The 24,422-nt window shown below is 40.9% G+C and overlaps 1 protein-coding gene across 3 annotated transcripts in view; it reads left to right on the top strand.

Moving 5' to 3' along the window:
• Positions 1-20,589, top strand: part of PPC4 (phosphoenolpyruvate carboxylase 4) — a 41,304-nt gene extending 20,715 nt beyond the window's left edge. For 2 of the 3 annotated variants that reach the window (XM_087666198.1, XM_087666199.1), the window contains 12 exons: positions 10,205-10,346; positions 10,516-10,653; positions 11,767-11,843; positions 11,929-12,255; positions 12,375-12,500; positions 12,592-12,693; positions 12,782-12,928; positions 18,094-18,192; positions 18,447-18,535; positions 18,621-18,747; positions 18,832-19,038; positions 19,265-20,589. In XM_087666198.1, the coding sequence (XP_087522324.1) occupies positions 10,205-10,346; positions 10,516-10,653; positions 11,767-11,843; positions 11,929-12,255; positions 12,375-12,500; positions 12,592-12,693; positions 12,782-12,928; positions 18,094-18,192; positions 18,447-18,535; positions 18,621-18,747; positions 18,832-19,038; positions 19,265-20,089 (2,406 nt within the window). In that variant the 3' untranslated portion in view covers positions 20,090-20,589. The remainder of the gene's footprint in view (positions 1-10,204; positions 10,347-10,515; positions 10,654-11,766; positions 11,844-11,928; positions 12,256-12,374; positions 12,501-12,591; positions 12,694-12,781; positions 12,929-18,093; positions 18,193-18,446; positions 18,536-18,620; positions 18,748-18,831; positions 19,039-19,264) is intronic. The other variant, XM_087666197.1, reaches the window with a different exon arrangement.
• The last annotated feature ends 3,833 nt before the right edge of the window (positions 20,590-24,422 follow it).

The following is a 24,422-nucleotide window of genomic DNA, read 5'->3' as shown; positions in this document are numbered from 1 at the left end:
CTCCCACGTATCATTATCCATAAGTGCAACCATTTCTTTATCCAAGCATGATTCCAATGCTCATTATCCACCGTATCTCAAAACAAGTAGGTTCCACATCTTGCACAATGTTAGCCATGTACGCATAGCAGTGAGCTATATAGCTATTATATGCCAATCGATGCGTTGGCTTTTTTACTCTTCTTGACATGTATAGACTTGGACCACTATCAGGTGCCTTAGCATCCTCTTGTGTCTTTCGCACACTAGGTGTTTTAATAGATGGAATTCCAAATTGCTCATCCAAGCTCTGCTTAGAGCCATCTGAATTAACATCAACATGAGAGAAACTTGATGATACATTTGTCATGATGGGTGAGTCTTGAATGTTCTTGGTGGAGTAACCTATGATCTCAATCTACCACTCCAAGGTCTATCAATAGAACCATGACTAGGAGGCTTTTGTGGTCTACTCAATCTTTGTGAGTGTTGACTTGTTTTTTGCACAACCATACTCTCATCCTTATCAACCCCAATTGCATTTTGCACATTACTATATGAGCTACTCATTTAATCAAAAACATCCCTACTAACTCTCTACTCAGGTGCAACATGGTTATAAATACCTATATCCCTTCTGCTCAAGGGAATATCCAACAAATACACATTTTTCTGCTTTGGGATTCAATTTACTACACAACTCATCAGAAATATGCACATAAGCAATACATCCAAATACCTTCAGATGGAACAGATTTGGCTTTTTGCATGTAAACTTCTCTTTAGGTATCATATCATGTACAACAGTAGTGGGTGTGCTGCTCATAATATATACAATAGTAGCAATTGCTTTAGCTCAATAGTAATGGGATAAGTTTCTTTTTGAAATCAATGCATGAGCCACCTTTGCAATATGTCTATTTTTTCGCTCAGCAACTTCATTTTGTTGCGGAATATATCTACATGTATATTGCCTCTGTATACAATTTCTTTGCAAAAAATAAAAAAATTGTTTGGAGAGATACTCTCCCCCTCCATTTGACCTTAGGTATTTTAACATGCAACCCTATTTCATTCTCAACTAAAGTCTTAAAGCTTTTAAATTGAGTAAACACTTGAAGTAAACCCATACTTTACGAGTATGATTATCAATGAAGGAAACATAATATATGCAACCACTGAAAATTGTAATCTTTGTAGGATTCCATACATCAGAATGTATCAATTCAAGTGACTTTTTGCATACATGTTTTTCATGTCGAAATGTGTGTCTTGCTTGCTTTCCAAGTTAACATGCTTCACATACTTTGTGCATCCCACCAACTCTAAACTTAGACAAGCCATCCATAGTCTGTTTTGACTGCATGTCTTTCAACTGCTGCACATTCATATGACCAATTCTCTTATGCCAAATTTCAATATCAGCCATAACACTTGAACCTTGTGTAAACATGGCATCATCCATTGCAGGCATATTTATATCAAGAGTAAACAATCAGCCAGTATCTTTTCCTTTTGCAATCAACATGCAATCATTTTTTAGATCTTCTACATAATAACCATTATATGTAAACCAAATTTGCAATCTTGTTCTATCATCTGACCTACAGAAATCAAATTTTTTGTAATATTTGGTACATGTAGCATATCAACGAAATACGTAGTTTTGCCATCTTGCATACTCAAAGGAATATTTCCAATATGAGTAATGGAGTGAGTTGTATAATCCCTTGTCTTCACATAGCTTGGAGACTCTGGACTTCGCATCTCTCTAAACCACTCTCCATGAGAAGTCATGTGGTTAGAGACACCTGAATCTATATACCATACATCATTCTTTGATGAACCATCAGCAGTCATAGTATCCATAAAGTATTGCATAACAAACAATTGTTCACTTCTGTCATCATTGGTTTTGCTACTGGATGCATAGTTACCTTGCTGTCTTTTTTCATTTCTAATTTCAGTCTTATTTTTGAAGTAATCTTTAGAAAGTTGGCCTTTTTTACCACAATGCCAACATTATCTGTTATCACCAAAATTTTGCAGTTTATTAGAATTTTAACTTATCCTCTTTGACTCCCTTTTCCTCGGGATTGTCATTCTCTATTTTGCTGTGCATCATAATCTTGACTACGATGACCACCTTGGCCTTTGCCATGACCTCTACCTCTGCTAGCAGAGTAAAACACCTGTTCAGAATTGTTTTTGCTTTGGGAAGAAAAGGAATCCAAGCCAAGGTTCTTCTCCTCATGGATCAGCATAGAAATTATGTTTGCAAAATTAGGGATGCTATCCCTTTTATTCATAGATGACCTAAAGCTTTTGTATTTATCTCCAAGTCTATCTAAGCATGTATGCATAAGATCATCATCAACAACTACCACATTGATAGATCCAAGAGCTTCCACAATACTTTTGATCTTCAAGATATAATCATTAATGGGCAAGTTTCCTCTTTTCACTTGGTTTAGCTTTGACTTGAGTTGTGGTTTTTTGGCATTTGTATTTACTTCAAACAACCTTGCCAAAATCTTCCATGTAATAGCGGGGGTTGCAGAATCTTGCAAATAGCCCATCATGCTATAGCCCATCATGCTATCTGTAACATTGATAGACGTCCAATATATGGCTTTACTTTGTGTCAGCTCTGGTTGAAGTTATCAGACATCTTGACAAAATAGAGAACCTTGCCAAAACTTGCAATTTGCAAGCAAGCTGATACTAGATGCACCACAATAAATTCATAGGTTTTTCAGTGACTGCACAATAGTGATTGCAATCTGTAATCTGTATGCAAATGCCTTTTGTGTCTGCAACCTAGCAAACACTTGAGACCTTATAAATTCGAAATTTATAACATGTGTACGTGTAAATGGCAGACACAGCTGAATTTGCAATATACCTAGAAATTGTTGTTGGGACCACTTGTAGGTTTAGAATGGAGGATGAAATGACCTTAGATGCCAAAAATCATAGCGTGAAAGCCCTAAAGGGAAAATTTGCAGTATATACACCGTTCTTTTTGCTCACAAAGTTTCATTGCAATTGGAGATTGCACCCCTATTCATAGGAGCCTCCTACGGTCATAACCTAAGGCAAAGGAAGAGCTTTTTACCCGTTGCTTGTTTGCTTGCTTCCGTGCTCCTATGGCTTCACCTCATCTTTCAATTGAGCTCTGTGTAGCCATGGGATGGCTTTAATACCATGAAAACAAAACAAGAGGGAAGGGAGGTGAAGCACTCAAGAGCACGCACACATACACATACACAATCAATGGAGACTTGAGAACACAGAGGAGTTGAGTCACTGCTAGTGTTTGTCACACACTTTGTCATCTCGACTACAAATGCTATTGTTTCTTTACATGGTATTAGGGCAAAGGTGCTATAGAGCTAAAAATCTTCATTCATTACCTTTGTGATTGTGGGAAGCCCTCAAGCAGTTCTTGTTAGCGTGCCTATTTTAGTCTGTTATTTTGTCATCTCTTGGTTGTGATCTTCGTCAGAGTGTGACAAAAACATAGGAGCTTTGACTATGTTTTTCTTAGGATTGTCAGGTGGTTTTGAGTTTGTCCAACCTTCGTATGTCACTTTTTAGCTTGTGCCACTTGTCGACTGCCTCATGATTGCCACATAATCATTTGTGCAGTTTGCTGCAGTAGTCGAACTACATTTATTGAGTCGACCCAGTCAAGGCTAGTCAACCAGATTGTTTTTGAGTTTTTCAGCTATTTATAGCTGAGCTTTTGGTTGGGTAGGCCACTTTTTTCTACTTTTTAGGTGCTCCATTGGTGGCTACAGTCTCTTTCGTCTCTAGTGTGGACAACAAGTTGGATACTCTTCATCTTTGTCATTGTCTTTGTCACCGTCATTATCTTTGTCACTGTCGGTGCTGTTGTCATCATTTCAGCCTGGTTTGGTGCCCTCATTGATGCTTTGGGCTGCATGCAGGGACCAATCAGTCCTCTCCTTTGTATTCGACATTCTTCTTCAATCAATGTAGATTTATTTCTTTCATCTCTTGCTGTGTGTGTGTGTGTGTATCGTTGAAGTGAGTACATCTATTGGTTCATACGATTCAAATGGACTATCTACAGGCTCTTTGCAGAGGTGTAGTTGATTTCCATAGTTTGAGACCATCTAAAAAAGGTAGATTTTTCTAGGTGTTTGTAGGTGTTGAAGGTGTCTTATCACCAGTTCCATGGCTTTGATGACTTTGATGAGATCTCTTATCACTCCTGTGAAGGATAGGGGGATCATCAAGAAGAACGAAGGTCTCCAAGCCCTCTTGTGTAGTCTCATCATTTGGAGCACCATTCTCCTTCTTCTCCTCTCTCTCTCTCTCTCCATGTTTCCCTTAGAGCCATTCTATTGGCTTTAAATTGCCTCACATGGCACCAACAATTCAGGTGAATATTCTCCCTTCGCAACCCAAAGAGGATTGGCTAGATCGTTCGAACTATTCGCTTTGGTTTGTGTAAGGTGGAATGCATACTTGATACCTTTGAGCTTTGGAAGCTTGTTACCCTACCTATTTCCCGTCCTGTGGAGAATCCCCTTGTGGGAACAACGATGGATATTGTGGCCGTTTGGGATCGGCTTAATTCTCAAGCTTGATCCTTCCTTTTTATAAGCTTGTAGGATTCTGTCCTATTGCATGTTTGCAGGTTGAAGATAGCGGTGGAAATATGGCCAAAGCTTGCGTCTTTATATCACAAAAAGACGTTTGCCCATAAGATTTCTCTTAAGAAGAAACTTCGGATGCTTCATGTTGATAACTTTCCCGTAAAGGATCATATTAATAAACTTGAGGACATGAGGGATGAGCTTGTATCCCTTAGAAGGATAATCTCTTCAGAGGATACGGCAATGATTCTCTTGAATCAATTGCCATCTCCAAAGTTTGATGTGTTCTACACAAGCCCTTTAACTTCGAGGACTTGAGAACTCTCCTTTGGGAAGAGCTTGCGTCTTTAGTTTTGGAGCATGATGAGTGGCTCAAGGAGGTTGGTGCTAGTGGATCGGACTCTATGAAGGCTTTCATGGTAGGTTCTAGAGGAGGGAAGTAGAAGACAAAGCCAAAGGCAAAGAAATAGGAGAACAAAAAAGAGGTCATCAAGGATACGAAGAAAAAGCCTACGTTTCCACACTATGGGAAGGTCACTCATCTAGAGAAGTGTTTGACAAAAGTATCTCCGTTTCAAGCCTAAGGAGGGGTCTATGGATTCGAAGGCTATCCCAACTACCACTAAATTCGTCTTCATACATTTGTTCGAGGAGGATATTGCTCTTGCTTCTTCTAAGGAGAAGCCTGGGCTCGTGGACAATAGGGCTTCTTTCCACATAACTTTGTACTAAGATTGGCTTCAAGACATGTGTTCTAGAGGGAGATCTGCCACCATTGGTGACAACTTGTTTGTCCCTGTTCGTGGAGTGGAGACCATTCCCTTATTGATAGATCAACAATCTTCATTTCGTCAAAGTTCTTTGTGTCCTTGATTCGAGCTTTAACCTATTGTCGGTTCATGGTCTTAAACAACTAGGTACCTGCGTTGTATTCACACAGGATGTAGTGACTGTGGGGGATGCTTCTTCAGGCATGGTTCTCTGGATAGGTATATAGGAGCGTGGGCTTTATATGCTCACAACCCTTGTCGTAAGGACTTTCCACGAGCTAGGATTGATTTTGCATGTTTGCTATGGGCATGTCAACTTTGATGCTATTTAGCGGGCTTTACGAAAGATGACGGCGGAGGGAATTCTAGATTTTCCTCCTGTTCACACTCTTTGTTTTAGTTGCTTGAGGGGCAAGTAGCATAGGTAGCCCCATCCATAGGTTACTTTTAGGAGGGCTACTACATTGCTCGAGTTGCTTAACACCAAGACCTTTGTGAACCTATGGGCACAATCTCCCTTGGGAGAGCCAAGTATCTTATGCTGATTGTTGACGACTTTAGCCATTATGTGTGGCTCTATTTCTTGGAGTACGAGAGCGAGACGTACTTCCACTTGTGTGAGTGGAAGGTATTTGCGGTAATGCAAATATCTTTCAAGGTTTATGGTGTACGAGGAGACCATGGTGACAAGTTTTGTTCTAATGTGTTTTCTTAGTTTTGCAGGGATCACAATATTCGGGTGGAGTACTTCCATCCAAACACACCATTTGAGAATGGTGTGGTGGAGCGTGCCAATTGGACCATGCTCAAAATGGCCCGATTGATGTGGAGCATAGGAGTTTACCTCATTCCCTTTGGGGTGAGGCAGTGGCTACAATGGTTTATATTTGCAATAGGTTTCCTACTTAAGCATTGAAGGACATGACTCTCTACGAGATTTTCTTTCGGAATAAGCCTTTCGTATCCCACTTTCTCATCTTTGGGTGCAATGTATATGTCCATGTGGGCAAGAAGAAAAGAGGGAGCAAACTCGATCCCAAGTTGAAGAAGCTTATCTTTGTGGGTTACTGGTGCGCAAATCGGATGCTAGACGCATAGGTAGTGAGCGTTGGAAGGTCCCCAAGAACAAAAGAACTCTACTAAAGCTCATAAAGCAAGAAAGAAGATTTGCATGACATGAAGAAAAGAGACAAATTAGGTACAATCTTCCCCCATGCCTTGTGTGAGCGCTCCACAAGGCATGTATTTATAAATTTATTCATCTCAAAGCTAAAAAATAGCCCAATTTACAATTAGTATGCTTTTAGCTTTTGTGTTTGCTTTTGTCAAAATAAAGAATAAAGTGGTTGGGGCCCAAATACAATGTCCAATAATGAAATATTTAAACCTAGCGCCTATGCGTATACAAAATAATGAATGCGTGTCAAATACTTTAATAAACAAGTGCGCCTAAATAAATATTAGTGCTACGTCTTTAATGATAAGGCGCACGCCCAAAAAAAATGATAATTTTTTAAAAGTAATTTGAATACATGTAATTGCCCAGTGCTTCCCAACGCCACCGCTACCTGCTCTACACATCAATTGTAGCATTCACAATTGTTAAAAAATAATAAAATTAAACCGACAAAAGTGAATACTTAGCAGTCTTCAGTTACAAAATAAATAAATAGGTTGGAACTCTATTCTAACCTTAATTTAATAAGAGTTCACTCTAAACTCATAAACATCCATTAATTTAAATATGTATTTTGCGGAATCACCCACGTGCACATTAAATTAATATGACGCTCGAAAATGATAGGCGTCCCCGTCAACTTCTTGCACAAGGAATCCACCTTGTGTACGAGTCTCGGCAAATAAATATAGTTTTACGAAATCCATCGCAAAACTTCACGGAATCCACCCTGAAATAAAAAAAACTCACGAAATCCACTGTGGTCTCATGGAATCCATCGTGGAATATGCCTCTTGGCATTAGCTACAGTATGACCATGAAGGTCTATCATCTCTACGATAAAAAGTAAAGAAAGATCGAGGTAAGCAAGGATGTGATCTTCGATGAGGCTATAACTTGCGAAGAATTTGGTTGATGGTTCTTCTATTCCAGGTGGTTCTTTGTCTCATTGATTGAAACAAACCCTCCCTTGGGAGGGCCAAGTATCTTTTGTTGATTGTTGATGACTTCAGCCATTATGCGCGTCTCTATTTCTTCGAGTACAAGAGTGAGGCGAACTTTCACTTGTGTGAGTGGAAGGTGTTTGCGGAGATGTAAACGTCTTTCAAGGTTTATGGTGTACGAGGAGATCACGGCGGTGAGTTTTGTTCTAATGTGTTTTCTTAGTTTTGTAGGTATCACAATATTTGGGTGGAGTACTCTAGTCAAATACACCATTTGAGAATGGTGTGGTAGAGCGTGTCAATTGGACCATGCTCAAAATGGCCCGATTGATGTTGGAGCATAGGAGTTTACCTCATTCCCTTTGGGGTGAGGCAGTGGCTACAATGGTCCATATCTGCAACAGGTTCCCTACTTCAGCATTGAAGGACATGACTCCCTACGAGACTTTCTTTGGGAATAAGCCTTTCGTATCCCACTTTCTCATCTTTGGGTGCGATGCATATGCCCATGTGGACAAGAAGAAAAGAGAGAACAAACTTGATCCCAAGTTGAAGAAGCTTATCTTCGTGGGCTATAGTATGACCACGAAGGTCTATCAGCTCTACGATCAGAAGAAAAGAAAGATCCAGGTAAGCGAGGATGTGATTTTCAATGAGGCTACAACCTGCGAAGAATTTGGTTGATGGTTCTTCTATTGCAGGTGGTTCTTTGTCTCATTGATTGAAACAAGCCCTTCCTTGGGAGGGCCAAGTATCTTTTGCTGATTGTTGATGACTTCAGCCATTATGTGCGGTTCTATTTCTTGGAGTACAAGAGCGAGGTGCACTTCCACCTGTGTGAGTGGAAGGTGTTTGCGGAGATGCAAACATCTTTCAAGGTTTATGGTGTAAGAGGAGACCACGACGGTGAGTTTTGTTCTAATGTGTTTTGCATTTGCTGTTTTCTCTCTCTTGCAGCCAGCGTTTTTAGTCTTTCTCTCTCTTGCATTGCCGTCTACATCAGATTCAGCCTTCTTCGGCTATGTTTGTTGGTGTTCGACATCCGGAGGCTGCCTTGCTGCGATTTGGGATCTGTTCGGAGTAGGACACACTCCCCAGCTCATTACCCTTGCCCTGATCCTTGAGATACATGAGTTCAAGGTATAGTTGTCATTCACTGCATAGTGTGTTTGCTGCATGAGCATTGTATATTCAATAATCATATCACTTCATTTATTTTCTGTGTTCACTGTCTTTGAGTTACCCTAACCGTAACTGTGTTCTTTTATTAGTCTGTGCTTTGTCGTACGGTGTTATTTGTGTTTTTGTGTTAGGGCATTTCTTCACACCTGATGCATCGTCCTACCCATTGTCCATCTAGAAGGTGACCTCTAACATCTCTTGGGCTGGCCAAAAGAAGATACCCGTTACCTTTACGATCTTGGCGAGGTCTTGGGCAGTCCATCATGATGCCCTTAAAAAAAAAAACAAAAAACGAGCCCCAAATTTTTTTTTTCATGAAAAAAACATTATTCTATTCTAGTAGGGCGAATGCCCAAAATCCCCTATAGAAGGACATGTGGGCATCTGCCTATCATCCCTCATTCTTGCTTTTTCAGCCATCAGTCCTCTCACCTTCCTTCAGCCTGCCATGCCCTCTTATGGAGCTGATGTCTACCTGAAGGAGCTGCGAGGTCATCACTTGTTGCTGTCCTATGGTGCCACTGTACTAATCTGCCTTGTTGCTATCATCTTTGGAATATTCCTGCATTTTCATCCTGCAGCCTGGATTGTGCTGGGTAGAGCCTTGACAGCTGGTGTCATCATTGTCTCCCTCATTTGCTATTTGTGGAGCTGTTTTCCAGACAGTTGACCTTGAGTTTTTGTTGCCCAGAGTCTATACCAGCATCATGCTGTTTGGAGGACTTACCCTCCAGTGCTGCCTGCACAATCAATCTGCACGGGGTACTATTGCTGCTGCATTTTGGGATCTGCCATGAGTCCAACACAACTCTCAGAGCTGTTCTCAACATCTCCAACACCACTCTCAGCTCACCCAATACTTGAGACACGGAGGTTTGAGGCCCCCTATATCATCTTCATCCTTACATGGCCTCAATTTCATGCTCATTCATCAGATTGTGTTTATTGTCACGTGTTGTAATTTTGTGTTTCTATGTGTTTGCCCTAGCATTTCTTTACACACTGTCCATTTAAAAGGGGCTGTATGAAGCCAAACCACTATTACCATGGATTTCACCAAGCTCTGTCCTTGCATAGACCTCACAGGGAATTACCTGTATCCATGAACCATGCATGATCCTTGATAAGTAAATGATACACCTTGTTTGCAAATGCTCAGTCTAAGATCAGCTTAACGCTGATTTTCCAATCCTGCCTTAAGATTTCCAAGGCGAAATGTGGAAAGGATTGCCAAAGAAGCTAAGATTCTGAGATTGTTGCCAATAAATCATGGTACCCTCTAGACACATGAAAAATCCTTCTAACTGAATGGAAGCGGAGTTTCTCTCTCTCTCTCTCTCTCTCTCTCTCTCTCTCTCTCTCTCTTCCCCTCTGTGGGGGCTGCTACTTGTGTAGGAACATTGAAAGAGACATACTTCACATTGGCGTTGCATTTATGGTTTATCAAAACCTATTGTAGTTCATTTATCTGATTAATTTCGGAAACTGAGTGCCCTCTCTTTAATTGAGGAGTTCTGATTACAGGTGACAAGGGATGTGTGCTTATTGGCAAGGTGGATTGCTGCTGATTTATACATAAGAGAAATTGACAGCTTGCGCTTTGAGTTTTCAATGAATAGCTGCAATGATAAGCTTGCAGAGTATGCTTCCATGATTCTAGAGGAAGGTACGACTTGTATTTTTCTTTTGAAAAAAGCGTGTGGGACTCTTTTCTTGAAATACTATTTGTAAATTAAGCACTGTTGTCTAGTATGAAGTTCCAGCATTATCTAATTAGATCAGTTATGGTAAATTCAAAGATTACCATATAGAAAATTGTGGCTTACTTGTAACAGAGCGGGAAAATGAAGAACTTCACCATGATGGCCGGCTGCACCAACGAGCCCATAGAACCCATGGGAAGCATTCAGAGCACCATGTATCAGCCCTTCCTACTCAGCTTCCAGTTGGTGCCGACATGCCTGCTTGTGCAGGTAGGAAATCCCTGCAGTTTACTTTCATACTGGTATGCTGCCAGATGCATGATTCATTTCTTATCATGTTTATTGGGAGGGGTGTGGGAGCAGGAGTGGAAATGGTAATCTGCAAGTCAGTTGTTTTTCTGATCAATGCACTGAAGTTCATAAGGGAGTGTTTCTGTGCATGTCTGACTTCATATGCTTATGTGTGTGGGGTAAAGACACTAATCAAAGGTATACTCAATCCAATGAAAGAGTAAGTACTATGGAGAAAGTATGTTTTGGACATCTTTCCAAAATGTAGCACTTTCTGTCTGATGATCTGGTTACTGGCATGCTTGTAAAATCCCCACTTTCCAACACAAAACACATCTGATCAATCTGCTACTCTCATTTATTAAAGTGGGCACTGGTTCCCAATTTCCAGAAAGTAAGGGGTATTCTGGCAATAACAGTGATTTGAAATGACACTCAACTTTCTTCTACCTACCGTTGTCCAATACATTTGGAGATCTTGTCAATAGGTGGAGAAATGGGCATGTGAATCTAATTCTTGCATTTCCTTACCTGAGGCACATTTTGGCAAGTAAGGAACAAGCATGAAGAAAGTAAAATTTGCAGCTTAAAAACAAGAATTTTTGAATGGTGTTGTTGTGGCATGCTAGGGATATCTATACTTGTGTCATCACCATCCTCAAATGAGATCCAATGCCTTAAATTGTCTTAAATGATGCACCGCTGTAATATAGTTAATAATATCCCCCCTTATCATATATGGCCGCGAATGACTTATTCAATATGTGGCCTTGATTCTGAACACTACAATTATTTTGCCTTGGTTCTGATCATACTGGTATTATTTTACCTTGGTTCATCTGGCTTGGTCAAGATCTGAACTGTACTAGGGATATGAATACGGCCATTAAACTACAAGATTTTTGCTGGTAATTATCAGATCACACAGAATAAGCAAAAACTCATCATAGTATTAAGGGACTATGAGATCTGATGGATATCTCTCCCACTTCACAAGTAATTTCTCCATGATGTAGTGACAGTGACCTCAAATGCAACTTGTGTTGGCATTTAGTTTCTGCTTCGAGTAATCTATGTCTTCTGTTGAAGCAGGCACTGATGGAAAGGCTCAGCGGCCCTTTGTGGAGCTTCCCGTGAAAGACGACATAGATATGCTGTCAACATTCCAGGTGGTGTTATTACACATGGTTTTAAAAGTTAACAGAAACTTGTATTGTTATGAGAATCTTCACTCACCTAAGCTTGAAAGTGCAGGCTAATTACTCTGGTAGTATTTCTACATCTGCCATACAATCAATGGAGTCCTCACCAACCGCAGCTAAGGCTGAAAATGCAGGTGGCTCATTTTCTACAAGTTTGGTGAACGATTTGGAGCAACAACCTAACATTCGCACAAATATGGCACCATCAGTCACAACGACTGGAGGTCCATCAGGGGCTGGCTTTCCTGGATCCAAAAAGAAAACTGTCTCAGAATCAAACATTACGAAGTCCAGTGTCGACAAACTTCTTTACCCAAAAATGACTGGACGCCCTGATATTGCTCCGTACAGAATTGTGCTTGGACATGTGAGAGAGAAGGTACTCTTAGCTTTTGAAGCAGTCCGACGCTTTGGTGTGACAGGTCATGTTTGCTCTTTTTAGTGCAGGATGTGCTGGACAAGCTGTCAACCTCTGACCACTTTATTTGTCTGCATTAGCTTGTGAATTCACGTAGACGTATGGAGGAGCTGTTGGAGGGGGTTATTTCTGATTATGATAGTTCAGAATATTATGAAAAGCCAGAAGAGCTTTTGGAACCTCTTATTCTTTGCTACGATTCCATGGTAATATCTTATTTCTGGACCATCTGCTTTGTAGATTTATGTGATGGCTTTGGATTATACGAAACTAAACATGCTTTGAATGTGGAACAAGCAATCATGCTTTTCAGAAGTATTGGCAGATGGTCGACTTGCTGATCTTATAAGACGTGTAGCAACATTTGGGATGACATTGATGAAGCTTGACTTGCGACAGGTGATGATCAATAGAATTATTTTAGTGGTGCAATTGTTGGTTGCCAGACATTTGATGCTTAAATATCTGTGGTTTTGTTGAGCTACAGGAATCTAGTAAACATACAGAGACATTGGATGCCATTACAGAATTCCTTGAGATAGGAACATATAGTCAATGGGATGAAGAGAAAAAATTGAACTTTCTCATAACAGAACTGAAAGGGAAGCGGCCTCTTCTTCCCTCATCTATAGAGGTGACTGCATTCCAAACTCTGGTGCCAGTCGTTGTTGCTTTACCACACTTAATTTTTAGTTCAAGAACAGTCTGCATAGAGTGCTTACTTTGACCACAAAAATATGTGACATGAAAGGGTTAAGTAGCATAGGCAATACACAACAGATCAGGTGGACAATAGCTGCAATATTTAAAATGCTGGCACAAATGTTCAGGCACTGTAAGCAGATCCCTTTTTCTCTGAGATTTTTGTACCCAGTTGATGCACTGCTTTATTCCAGTGAAGCTTTGGGCAGATAGTGTTTCCTTCTATATGGGTTGCTGGTGAATTGACTAGTCACTTCCTGGTGGACCAAGAACAGACCAGGAATGCAGGTGTGCCTTCCAATGGGAGTGGCGAAGAAGTCACTTAACAAGTTTCCATCAATGCTCAGTTAATATTTCAGATATACCTCAGGGTTTCTATTGAATGAGGACCAAAGAAGCATGATCTGTAGAACTTTTTCTAGGTGCTTCCTGGGCATTGAGCATGGACTGAAAAGCTTGACAGTTACACAAATAACTCATCTTGATGTTAAGTAGCTGTATGATGTGCTAGTCCTTTTTCCTTTTGGGAGAAAAATAGCACACTGCTAGTAGTCAGAAAACAAAAAGGAGAATACAAAGCGTGCCCTGAAACTATACAACATGGCAGCACTCTGGGTTTGGGGTCGGCCTAGAGCAAGAGGTCAAGGAGTATACATCCACCCAGTCTGCCTATTCTGCAAATAAAGAATAGACAATGGTGCCTCTATCTACTGATGAAGGAAAGTGCTACTACCACAATATACTCATCATGCACCCTTCAGGGAAGTTGAGGCAGGATTGGAGCAAGAAACCATGGAGTATGCGTCCACCAAATTCTCCCATTTTTAAAAGTGAAGAAAAGCTTGTCACCTTCATCTATCAATCAAGTTACAGTGGAGCTTCTATGATGCCAAGAGACCCAAAGTAGATGATACTCTCATTGAGAATGAAGAGAAGGAATCAGAGATCTGAAAGCTCTCTAACCGACTGTGTGTTGTGTGTGGGCTTGCATGCCAAGTCCAAGTGATAGTGAAATCCCAGATGTGCCAACTAGTGGGCTTACTCACACCTTGTACACTTGCAAGTAAGAGTCTAATAAATGTAACACTTCCACGGTGCTGGGAGCCTCTAGTCCAACCTTTCCATATGAACAGCCGGCAATGACAAACATATTATCCTAGTTTTGTTCTTTGTATAATCGTTGTAAAGCTACAAAAAGGTAGGCTGTAATTACAAATTATCTGCCAATTTATTAGGCTCTTTGTATAATTGTTGTAAAGCTACAAAAAAGTATGCTACAATTACAAATTATAGGCCAATTTATTAGGCTCTTGTACAACCCAACAAGGCAAGATTCAAGCAGTTATGTTGGGTGCTCATACTGCTTGCCCAACTCTATTTAAATGGAGCAAGGGGTGCCACTCTCTCTTCATCCTGCACCAGCCACACTCTCAGCCCATCATCCTACTTTCTGTCCAACTTTATCCTAGGGTATTGCTTATGACTGCCTTCATCCTTCCATGACCTGAAATGGTGCTCTGTCCTGATGATTGTTCTTGCTGCCCAGTGAATGTCTCCAACTGTTCATGGTGTTGCCCAGCACCCAAATGCAGTAGGCTGCTGCTGAACTGCTCCACATGACACGACAGTCATGCTGCTGCTATGTCATCAAAATGCCATTGTTGGACCCGCCACCCTGCTGAGAAATGCACCCGATCCAGCCTAGACGATTGCTCAAGACTGCTGCATTTGCTTCTGTTAGAAGAGCAAAACAAGTAGGGGAATAATGAAAGAGATGATGCACAATATGTAACCGGGGAAAGAAATTCACTATGAGAATCAAGAATACAATGGCTGAGTACTAACTCACACAATCAACAAGCTCACTCTATCCACACCGAGAATTTGCAAGTACAAGTATGATGGATTGTGACCACACTCCCTCCTTTTATTGAAAAAACTAAAGAAGTTGTTCTACCACAAAATAGGTTAGCCAGTTAGTTACAAAATAAAGAATAAAAAGAGAGCCCATAAATTAGGACATGGGTGCTTGTGAACGTGTAATATGACCACTTTTTGACACCCTCTCTCAGAGCATAGGTGAACAGGTAAAGAACAAAAACACCCAAGATGCACCATAGATATTCCAGTAGTGTGCACTTCAATAGATGTGCCTTGATAAGAAAGCACCCTAAAGAAAAAGTCCAAATGCCATAATACCTCTTTGAAGGCAAAGTAGTCAAGTTAGCCACCTTGCACATTGTGTAGCCACACAACCTCAATGGATAGCTCTCTGTGCACCAAGATTCCTTCATTATTAGGTCATGGGTGCTTGTGAACGTGTAATATGACCACTTTTTGACACCCTCTCTCAAAGCATAGGTGAACAAGCAAAAAACAAAAACACCCAAGATGCACCATAGATATTCCAGTGCACTTCACTAAATGTGCCTTGATAAGAAAGCACCCTAAAGAAAAAGTCCAAATGCCATAATACCTCTTTGAAGGCAAAGTAGTCAAGTTAGCCACCTTGCACATCGTGTAGCCACACAAGCTCAATGGATAGCTCTCCGTGACACCAAGATTCCTTCATTATTAGGCCATGGGTGCTTATGAACGTGTAATATGACCACTTTTTGACACCCTCTCTCAGAGCATAGGTGAACAGGCAACGAACAAAAACACCCAAGATGCACCATAGATATTCCAGTAGTGTGCACTTCACTAGAGGTGCCTTGATAAGAAAGCACCCTAAAGAAAAAGTCCAAATGCCATAATACCTCTTTGAAGGCAAAGTAGTCAAGTTAGCCACCTTGCACATCGTGTAGCCACACAACCTCAATGGATAGCTCTTCGTGACACCAAGATTCCTTCATTATAGCATATGCATGCCTATGGGGTCTTCTCATGTGAGACACATGAACACACAATGTCACACTTTCCATCATGAACTTGGTGTTGGATACATCAGTCCAAGATTTGGATCACCAAAACATGTGAACTTGATGACACACATCAAATCACCAACAACAAAAGAGCATCAATATTGCATCTTTCCACCCTCACAATTGCCCCTTTTGGTTAGGAGCATGTGAGGGCATGTAGTATCAATAAAGTTGAGAAGAACTGTTTACTCGAGCCATTGTTAGGCCCCAAATGAACCAATAGGATGCAGACATATGTATGATCTTGTGCTATGCCAAGCATGACCATGATATTTAATGCACAATAGTGATATGTCTTTTGCATCTTTCTTCTCTTCAGATGTAACACCACACCATACCCTTCTTTCTCTTCACCTTCACGTTCATGACTGCAACTTTGCCATATTGTGATGGAAACAAAAACTTCTCCAAACACTAAAGCAATCCGAAACCCTTTCTAAAAAGCACTGGTGAGCAATATAGCACGTAACCAAAGCTTCATGAAAGATGTTAGAACAAAGAATCTCTCAATCACAAGGGTACCAACATGATCATAATGAAGTGAAATGAGAATGGAGAAGTACTCGCACATTACCTTGGTATGGAGAGAGTAGCAGTACGAGTGTGATAGCTTGGAAATACTTGAGCTCAAACGAATCAAGCAAAACACAACCTACAAACAAGACCTATATCAACCATCTCAAAGGGAACTTCACATAAGTATATCAATCAAGCTTAACGAACCATGCCACATGAATGGGTCACTCTCTAGTTATGTGATCATGACCAAAATGGACTATGTCATGAGCATACATTAGTAGAGCAAGAGAAAGTTAAAGCATCACAAAATGCAGGATGCAGGGCTGGTAAAAATTGACCACAGTATCTAATGAATGACCAAAGTGAAGAACACCATATGAGATGAAAACACAGTGCTGCACGACATCAACGTCAATGAGCCATGATCACACCCACACTAGTCGGTAGCACGACTCTAAGCTTCTTAGTACCTGTTATCAAAGTAGAGGACATCAAGTGGACTCAATGTCACTACACATGCCTCACAGCATAGCCTGGAACATGACAGCGGGCAGCATGGCACACATTGCCAGTTATAGGTGAAAGGTGGCCATCAATCAATGGCAGCACCCACAGGCTGGTCACATGCTACAGCAGCCCCACATGATCGGTGGTGCATTTGAAGTACCAAATCAATGCTAGGCTGACTGTGTAGAACAGCAGGGTTGCAGGGACAAGTGCAATTGGCTGTAGTCAACAAAGAAATGACGGCCAAGCATCAACACAGCCAGCATGGTAGTTTGACTAAGCCAATGGAAGCAACATCAGCAGGTCAACACAAACAGATGATCCTACGCAAGATGGTGTCCAATGTCAATGCAAAGCATACACCTTGAACAGACCTGTTCACATGCAATTGACTCCAGTCACAAATCCCTCACCCCCCCCCCCCCCCCCCCGAAGAAGGAACAATCATGAGCATATCTCCAACAAACCTTAAAGCGCTGATACCATATTAGAAGAGCAAAACAAGCAGTGGAATAATGAAAGACAACATCGATGAAAGAGATGATGCACAAGATGTAATTGGGAAAAGGAATCCGCTATGAGAATCAGGAGTACAATGGTTGAGTGCCATCTCACACAATCTACAATCTCCCTCTCTCCACACAAAGAATCTGCAAGTACAAGTATGATGGATTGTGAGCAGACTCCCTCCTTTTATAGACAAAAATAAAGGAGTTGTTTGGGTGGCCAATTAGCAAGTAAAGAATAAAGAGAGTGCCCATAAATTAGGCCGTGGGCACGCATGAACCTATGATATGACAACTTTTAACACTGTCCTAGAGGTTCACACTGACATTCCTGCTGTCAAAGCTGCTATTTCAGATTGCCACATTATCTGCCAGTAGTTTCTTGCTTTACACTTTCACTCGCATGAATGTACAGACACATATCTGAGATCTCGAGTCTTTACCCTTCTTGCGCTATTATTTGGGAATTATGAGTGGCCTATTTTACTGCAGTTTCTTTTAGTACTTACTTTGAAAATCTCAGGTGCATTTCTTAATACTGGGTTTTTTGTTTCAAGGCCACAAAATTTTTCATTTGGGGAGCCTATGAATCAACCTGCAAATATTTCATTTCAAAAGTTCATTGTTTTAAGCTTTGGCAGGTACCTGCAGATATTAAAGAGGTACTAGATACCTTCCGTGTTGCAGCAGAGCTGGGAAGTGACTCTTTAGGAGCTTATGTAATATCCATGGCTTCAGAGGTTTTGATTTCTACCATCTTTGACCTATCCAGAATAAAGCCGTTTCAACGAAAAGTTAAATACATTATATCTCATAGCAAATTTATTAAACATTGTGCAACACTGGATCTTTGAACACTTGGTTTTATCAGTGCAGATAAGCCACGTCTAGTGTGAAATTGTTCAATGTGAGAACTATCTGTGACAGTTTTTACAGCTGAAGATGGATGTGCTTTGCCTAGTAATTATATTTTCTATTTGGCATGTCTTACCAGGCCAGTGATGTCCTGGCAGTGGAATTGCTACAAAAAGAAGCTCGATTGCTTTTAAGTGGGGAGCGTGGAAAACCATGTCCTGGAATAACGTAAGACAGGCCTCCTCATTTCTGGCAATTTGTTCTTCTCTGCAGTTACATTGTGATTCCAAAATCTTGTACCATGGAAATGCAGTTTGCGTGTTGTTCCTCTCTTTGAGACTGTGAAGGATTTGCGAGCTGCTGGTACAGTTATTCGTAAACTTTTGTCCATTGACTGGTATAGACATCATCTGATTACGAACCATCAGGGGCACCAAGAGGTCGGCTTCTGATTTGGACATTGAAATGTGAATAATCTGGCCGTTGCTGTGATGTGGTGTTTACCCTTCGAAACGACTTTGCAGGTCATGCTTGGTTATTCCGACTCTGGGAAAGATGCTGGCCGGTTCACTGCCGCTTGGGAACTTTACAAGTCCCAGGAAGACGTGGTTGCTGCTTGCAAGGCATTTGACATTAAGGTTACCTTGTTCCATGGGCGCGGAGGGAGTGTTGGCCGTGGAGGTGGTCCGACGTATCTTGCCATCCAATCCCAGCCACCAGGCTCAGTAATGGTAAGAGTTTGTGCTATTTGTTAGCAATGACAACATTTCTGATGGAAAAAGAATGATCACAATGTGTTCCCTCTGTCCTAATTAAGCTCATTATCATAAATGAAGAGGGCGTAGCTGCACCCGGTGTTTATGGTAGGATGAAAGATTGAAGAGAAACTGTCAGTGTTCACAAAAATAGTTTATCAAATTCACAGGATCTCATCCATTATATTTGCAAATGTGCAAGGGAACCCTGCGCTCGACTGAGCAAGGTGAGATGGTTCAAGCCAAATTTGGTCTTCCACAGACAGCAGTAAGGCAGCTTGAGATCTACACAACAGCTGTGCTCTTGGCAACACTGCATCCTCCAGACCCGCCACGGTGTGCAAGTTGGCGCAATGTGATGGAAGAGATATCGGAGATCAGCTGCAGGCAATACAGGAGCTTTGTGTATGAGAACGAGCAGTTTCTGCAGTATTACCATGAGGCCACACCGGAAGCCGAGCTGGGCAACCTGAACATAGGTAGCCGGCCCACACGCAGGCGGACAACAGGAGGTATCAACTCATTGCGTGCGATTCCATGGATATTCGCGTGGACACAGACCAGGTTCGTTCTCCCTTCCTGGCTTGGTGTTGGTGCAGGTCTTGAGGCCGCATGTGCAAAGGGTCACCTGCAGGAACTGCAAGCCATGTACCGGGAGTGGCCCCTTTTCCAGTCCATCATCGACCTCATCGAAATGGTTCTCGCCAAGGCCGACCTCCCCATAACAAAGCATTATGAGGAAGTCCTTGTCTCTACCGAGAGACAACGCCTGGGTGCTGAGCTGCGTGAGGCCTTCCACATAACCGAAAAGCTGGTCCTTCTTGTCAGTGGGCATCAAAAGCTATCCGAGAACAACAAGACCTTGAGACGCCTGATTGAGAGCCGCCTGCCTTACCTGAACCCCATCAACATGCTCCAAGTTGAGATCTTGCGCCGACTGCGAAAAGATGTAAACAACCCCAAGTTGAGGGACGCCTTGCTCATCACCATCAACGGAATATCTGCTGGCATGCGGAACACTGGCTAATGAGATGTCATTGCACAGAGAGGTGAACTGTGCTAGGCTCTAGGTTCATTCTGTCGTGTCTGTGATTGTGGTTTCGATACACATAAGATGATCTGCAAACTGGTATGGAATGATGTGCATTCCCGCGTAGGAATGGTCTACATTCATTCGACAAAATGGTGAGGAATGGCGTAGTTGATCCGAAAAGTGATCTGTAAGTTGGATGAAATGATTTGATACGTAAAATGGTATGGTATGGCATGGTGTGCGTTCATCCCTGACGTCGTCTGTAAAATAGCAATGGAATGGCATGCAGGTGTACAACAGTATGAGAATATGTAAATTTTAAGCATACCTTTTTCCTACTTGTTGCAAGGGCTTCATCATCGTAGACCTTAAATTGAGGTGGGAGAAAAAATTCACAAACTTGCAGTTAACCAGACTTTCTCCGAAAACTATGGGGAAGACTTCTATTAACCCCCCTTAGTATGGTACACCTACAACTTATTCGACGTGGCAGCAAAATTGGGTTGTAGGATTATATCCAAAGAATAACTTGCTCTTTGTTGCTCAATCATACTATCATGTGTGCAGAATAGGGTAGGCGATAGACGACAGCAACTCAAGGGTTTGACCATAACCATCATGCGCGAGGTGTACCAACTCCTCGGGCTTCTGGAGCCTTGAAGCAGCGCATAAGCAAGTTGGAAAATGTTAAGGTGCTGCAGGAGGGAGGTTTCAAATCTATATTGATGGACTCAACTCCCAACCATTCCCTAAGATTTTAGAACACATCGTAGCGTTGTTTTTAAAGTTCCGCCAATCCACATCCCATCAACCGTGTGATTGTGTTTTGTAATCGCGAAAGGATCAACCTTAAGGCTCTACGTAAGCAACGTTATTTGTGAAATCCCAACTTGCATACAAGTCTGTATACCACAAACAGATGCTTAGGACCATTATCTCAGTATTGCACTCTTCTCAGGAAAAGCTCGAAATAAGGTATATCTGGATGCTACGGACCAGTAAATCGTTGTTGCAATGAACATATTATGTTATGCAATACCTCCAATGATGGTAGCTTCCACTCGCTAGCTATTGGTGATACGCCAATTATGTTATTAATCCCACCACTACCTAATAGCAAATCGGATACTGGGTCTGTTTGTAAATGGGCTTGCCTGGTTACCCCTCTTTTGTCGCTGCCTGCAGCTCTATTATTACAATTACCTAAGGACATTTGATAATCCCACCAAACAGGCGTTCTCCGTGTTCACGCATACTCAGCTGGGCTCTTCTCCGCTTACCACTGAGCACGGATATGTATTGTTTTATGATCAACCTGGCAGCATAGCTACCATCTCAAGCTCCCATCTTTCTTGATAGCCTGAAACGATTCCAGCTCACGTTAATGCAGCTCGTCTTCCACCTCCTTGCTGACCACGAGGACAAAGAATTCTACCGCCCGAGTCACATAACTGGATGCGTTTGCTGATGAGCAGCTCACGGCGTCTAAACGGGTGATATCCACGCTGTTCTACTGAGCTTGGTATCTGGATGGCTCATGGTGTCTCCCCTGCTAATCCGCTACCTCAATAAGCGCAAATTGATCCACCTCCGTCTTTGGGCTGCCTTCGTTCGTATGTGATGACGACTCCCATGCTGTTGCCCACTTTTTATAAAAGTGGTGGCACTAAAGGCAAAACCACTCCCTCCCTTTTTAACCTCTACGGGTGATTCTACATAAATGTTGCATTTGTTATAGAACCGGAGTTCCCCCCCATCATAATGTAATTACGGTAAGGATGCAACCCATGATCCTCTTGTAATTACCTCTCTTTTTGAAAAGTTGAAATGCATCTTTTGTTAATGGTCTCGATTCAGCACATTGCTAAGGCTTGAACTTAATCCTAGTTATTGACAATCCCATGGCCTCGACAATGTGTTGGGAAAAGTACTCCCAACCTGGTTTGAAATCATCTTGCAATGATAATTTTATGCCACAATTTTTGAGTGATCCTAAAAACCCTTCTATCCTACAAACTTGAAGGCAACCCTCTCTATCCCTCTATGAATGCAAACAACATAAAAGGTTGATTTCGTGAAATCAATCAAGAACAAGGTACTTAAATGTATGTGGTAAAAAGGATGACAACTAGGTTGTGCCCCTGACACTTGCAATATGCATTAGTAGCAAGATTCTAACCTTCTTTTGTATGGATGTAGGTAATAGGTGCAACATCTCCATGCCATTTTATGTATCATGTTTTTGCATCAACCTTCATCAACCATTGCTAATTAGCATCAACCATTGCTAATTAATCATTATACTTCATGGTTACTTACTCTTTACTCTATTGCTGTACACTAAGTGTATAGTAATCATTAATCCCGAGTTAAACTTGTGATATCTTGTAAGAATTTGATTCTCTTTTGATCTTAGCACATGAAACTATTGCCTTGTTGTAACACACACACACACACACCCACCCTCCCCCCCTCTCTTTCTCTGTCAAACACCATAACTAAGTGTCACAACAAGGACTAGTACAATCACAACCACTTGCTTTTTCTTATACTCACAATCAACAATTTGCATTAATCTCTTGTCTCTAGCTTCAACACTCAATTAGTATATGTGTCTTCTCACTTAGTCCATAGTTTCTCTCTCAATCCATTTCATAGTCCTCTCACAATCCTTGTACTTGGAATTCTTTGTCCTCATACCTACTAGAATTTGATATATATATCTCTCTCATATCTAAAACCTAATTTATGTGCATTGTCATGTCCTACACAAGCACTCTCTTCCAACTTTCATAAGCTTCCCCTATAGTGCAAGGATAACACCTAGGGTGGAGGTTTAGACTTAAGTTATTGCATGATCGCAAGGTGAGACCTTTTATAGTTATGGTAGCAACTTCCAAATCAACTTAAGAGCCAATCCCATGGGAGGAATATCTACACCACCAAGTTTGCAACTAGGAAGTAGAGAATATGGATTTGAGGGATTCACTAGTCCAAGTGCACTTGGACTTGATTGAGCTAGAGAAAAAATTGGCAAATAAGGTAACAACATCTAATTTGAGGATTGAAGATGAAGCCAAGAAAATGATAAGAGTGCAAGAGGAGGAAAACAAGCAAATCAAATCAATGGAGGTAATTTTTGTCGAACAACCAAGGAAGGAAATAATATGATAGACAATACCTTCTTAGTACTTAATGAAGCCATATTGCAAAAGAAGATTGCATCCCATGCATGTTTAGGAAACCTTCTTTTAAGGGTATCATTAATGTTTAGAATATATAACAAAAGTGTGCATTTGCTAACATTGCTTTAGTGTCTGAAATGCCCATAAAACATATTTTGATCCTTCAAAAGTTCATAAACCAAAGTGCTACTGTTATGGCTTGGGGATGTGTAGACTTTGACATCAACTAGCATCAACCATGGCCTTCTTCCTTAACTAAATGATAGCTCACGTTGTACTCTAGCCTTTCCTGGAACTTGAATAATCCCACATAGGGAAGGTTGCAAATGGACTACAAAAACTAAGCATCAAGGGGCTACCCAAAGTATTCAAAGCAAGGCCAAAGGTGTCAATGGATGCCGATTGATAAAGACAAAATGATCTAGAGAGAAAATAAGCTACTTGAAGTTCAACATGCATTGAAAGTCATGGCAATAAATTTTTGTAATATTAAAGATATGTAAGGTAGATAGAATCACCAAGTAGGATGTTTTTATTTTAAATATATTTTCCTATACAATTTTTTGCACCATTTTATTATGTATTTGAAGTACTAAGCATAACAAACAAGGTGAACACATTCAACAATAACCTTGATAGAACTCAAACCTTTGCCAAGATTGTTTGAATCTAAATAAAGTTAAAAGAAGTAAGTACAATTGAGCTTCACTACATACTTAGAAATAAAAGTACATCTCAATGCAATTATATCTTCTATTGTAGCTATAAAGTTTATATATAAATAGAGACACATAATAGTAAAACTCAAAGATTCCTACTCAAGTTAGAAGATTTGCACTGTTTTATACTGCATAGATCTATGTATAACAAACCAAGATATGATTCATTTAATTTCCCATCCAATTTTGATTCAAATACACTCGACTAGTTTGTTGCCTCTTAATGCATTCATTTTGCTTATTTTTTATCTCCAACTCTTGTACAACATATCACCTCTACATTGATGCATAAAAAATGGAGCAAAAACAATAGCATATTTGCAAGCATCTACTTTGGACAAAGTCATTTGCAACTACTATATTCTCTTGATGCATGCATAGATATCCCTAATACTGATACCACTTACTTTCTCCAAGATTTCT

The sequence above is a fragment of the Lygodium microphyllum genome, chromosome 25 (assembly GCF_053477565.2).
Source record: "Lygodium microphyllum isolate KBCC chromosome 25, Lygodium_microphyllum_v1.1.10, whole genome shotgun sequence".
In the NCBI taxonomy this organism is placed as follows: Eukaryota; Viridiplantae; Streptophyta; class Polypodiopsida; order Schizaeales; family Lygodiaceae; genus Lygodium; species Lygodium microphyllum.
This window is presented reverse-complemented; position numbering and strand designations above follow the sequence as displayed.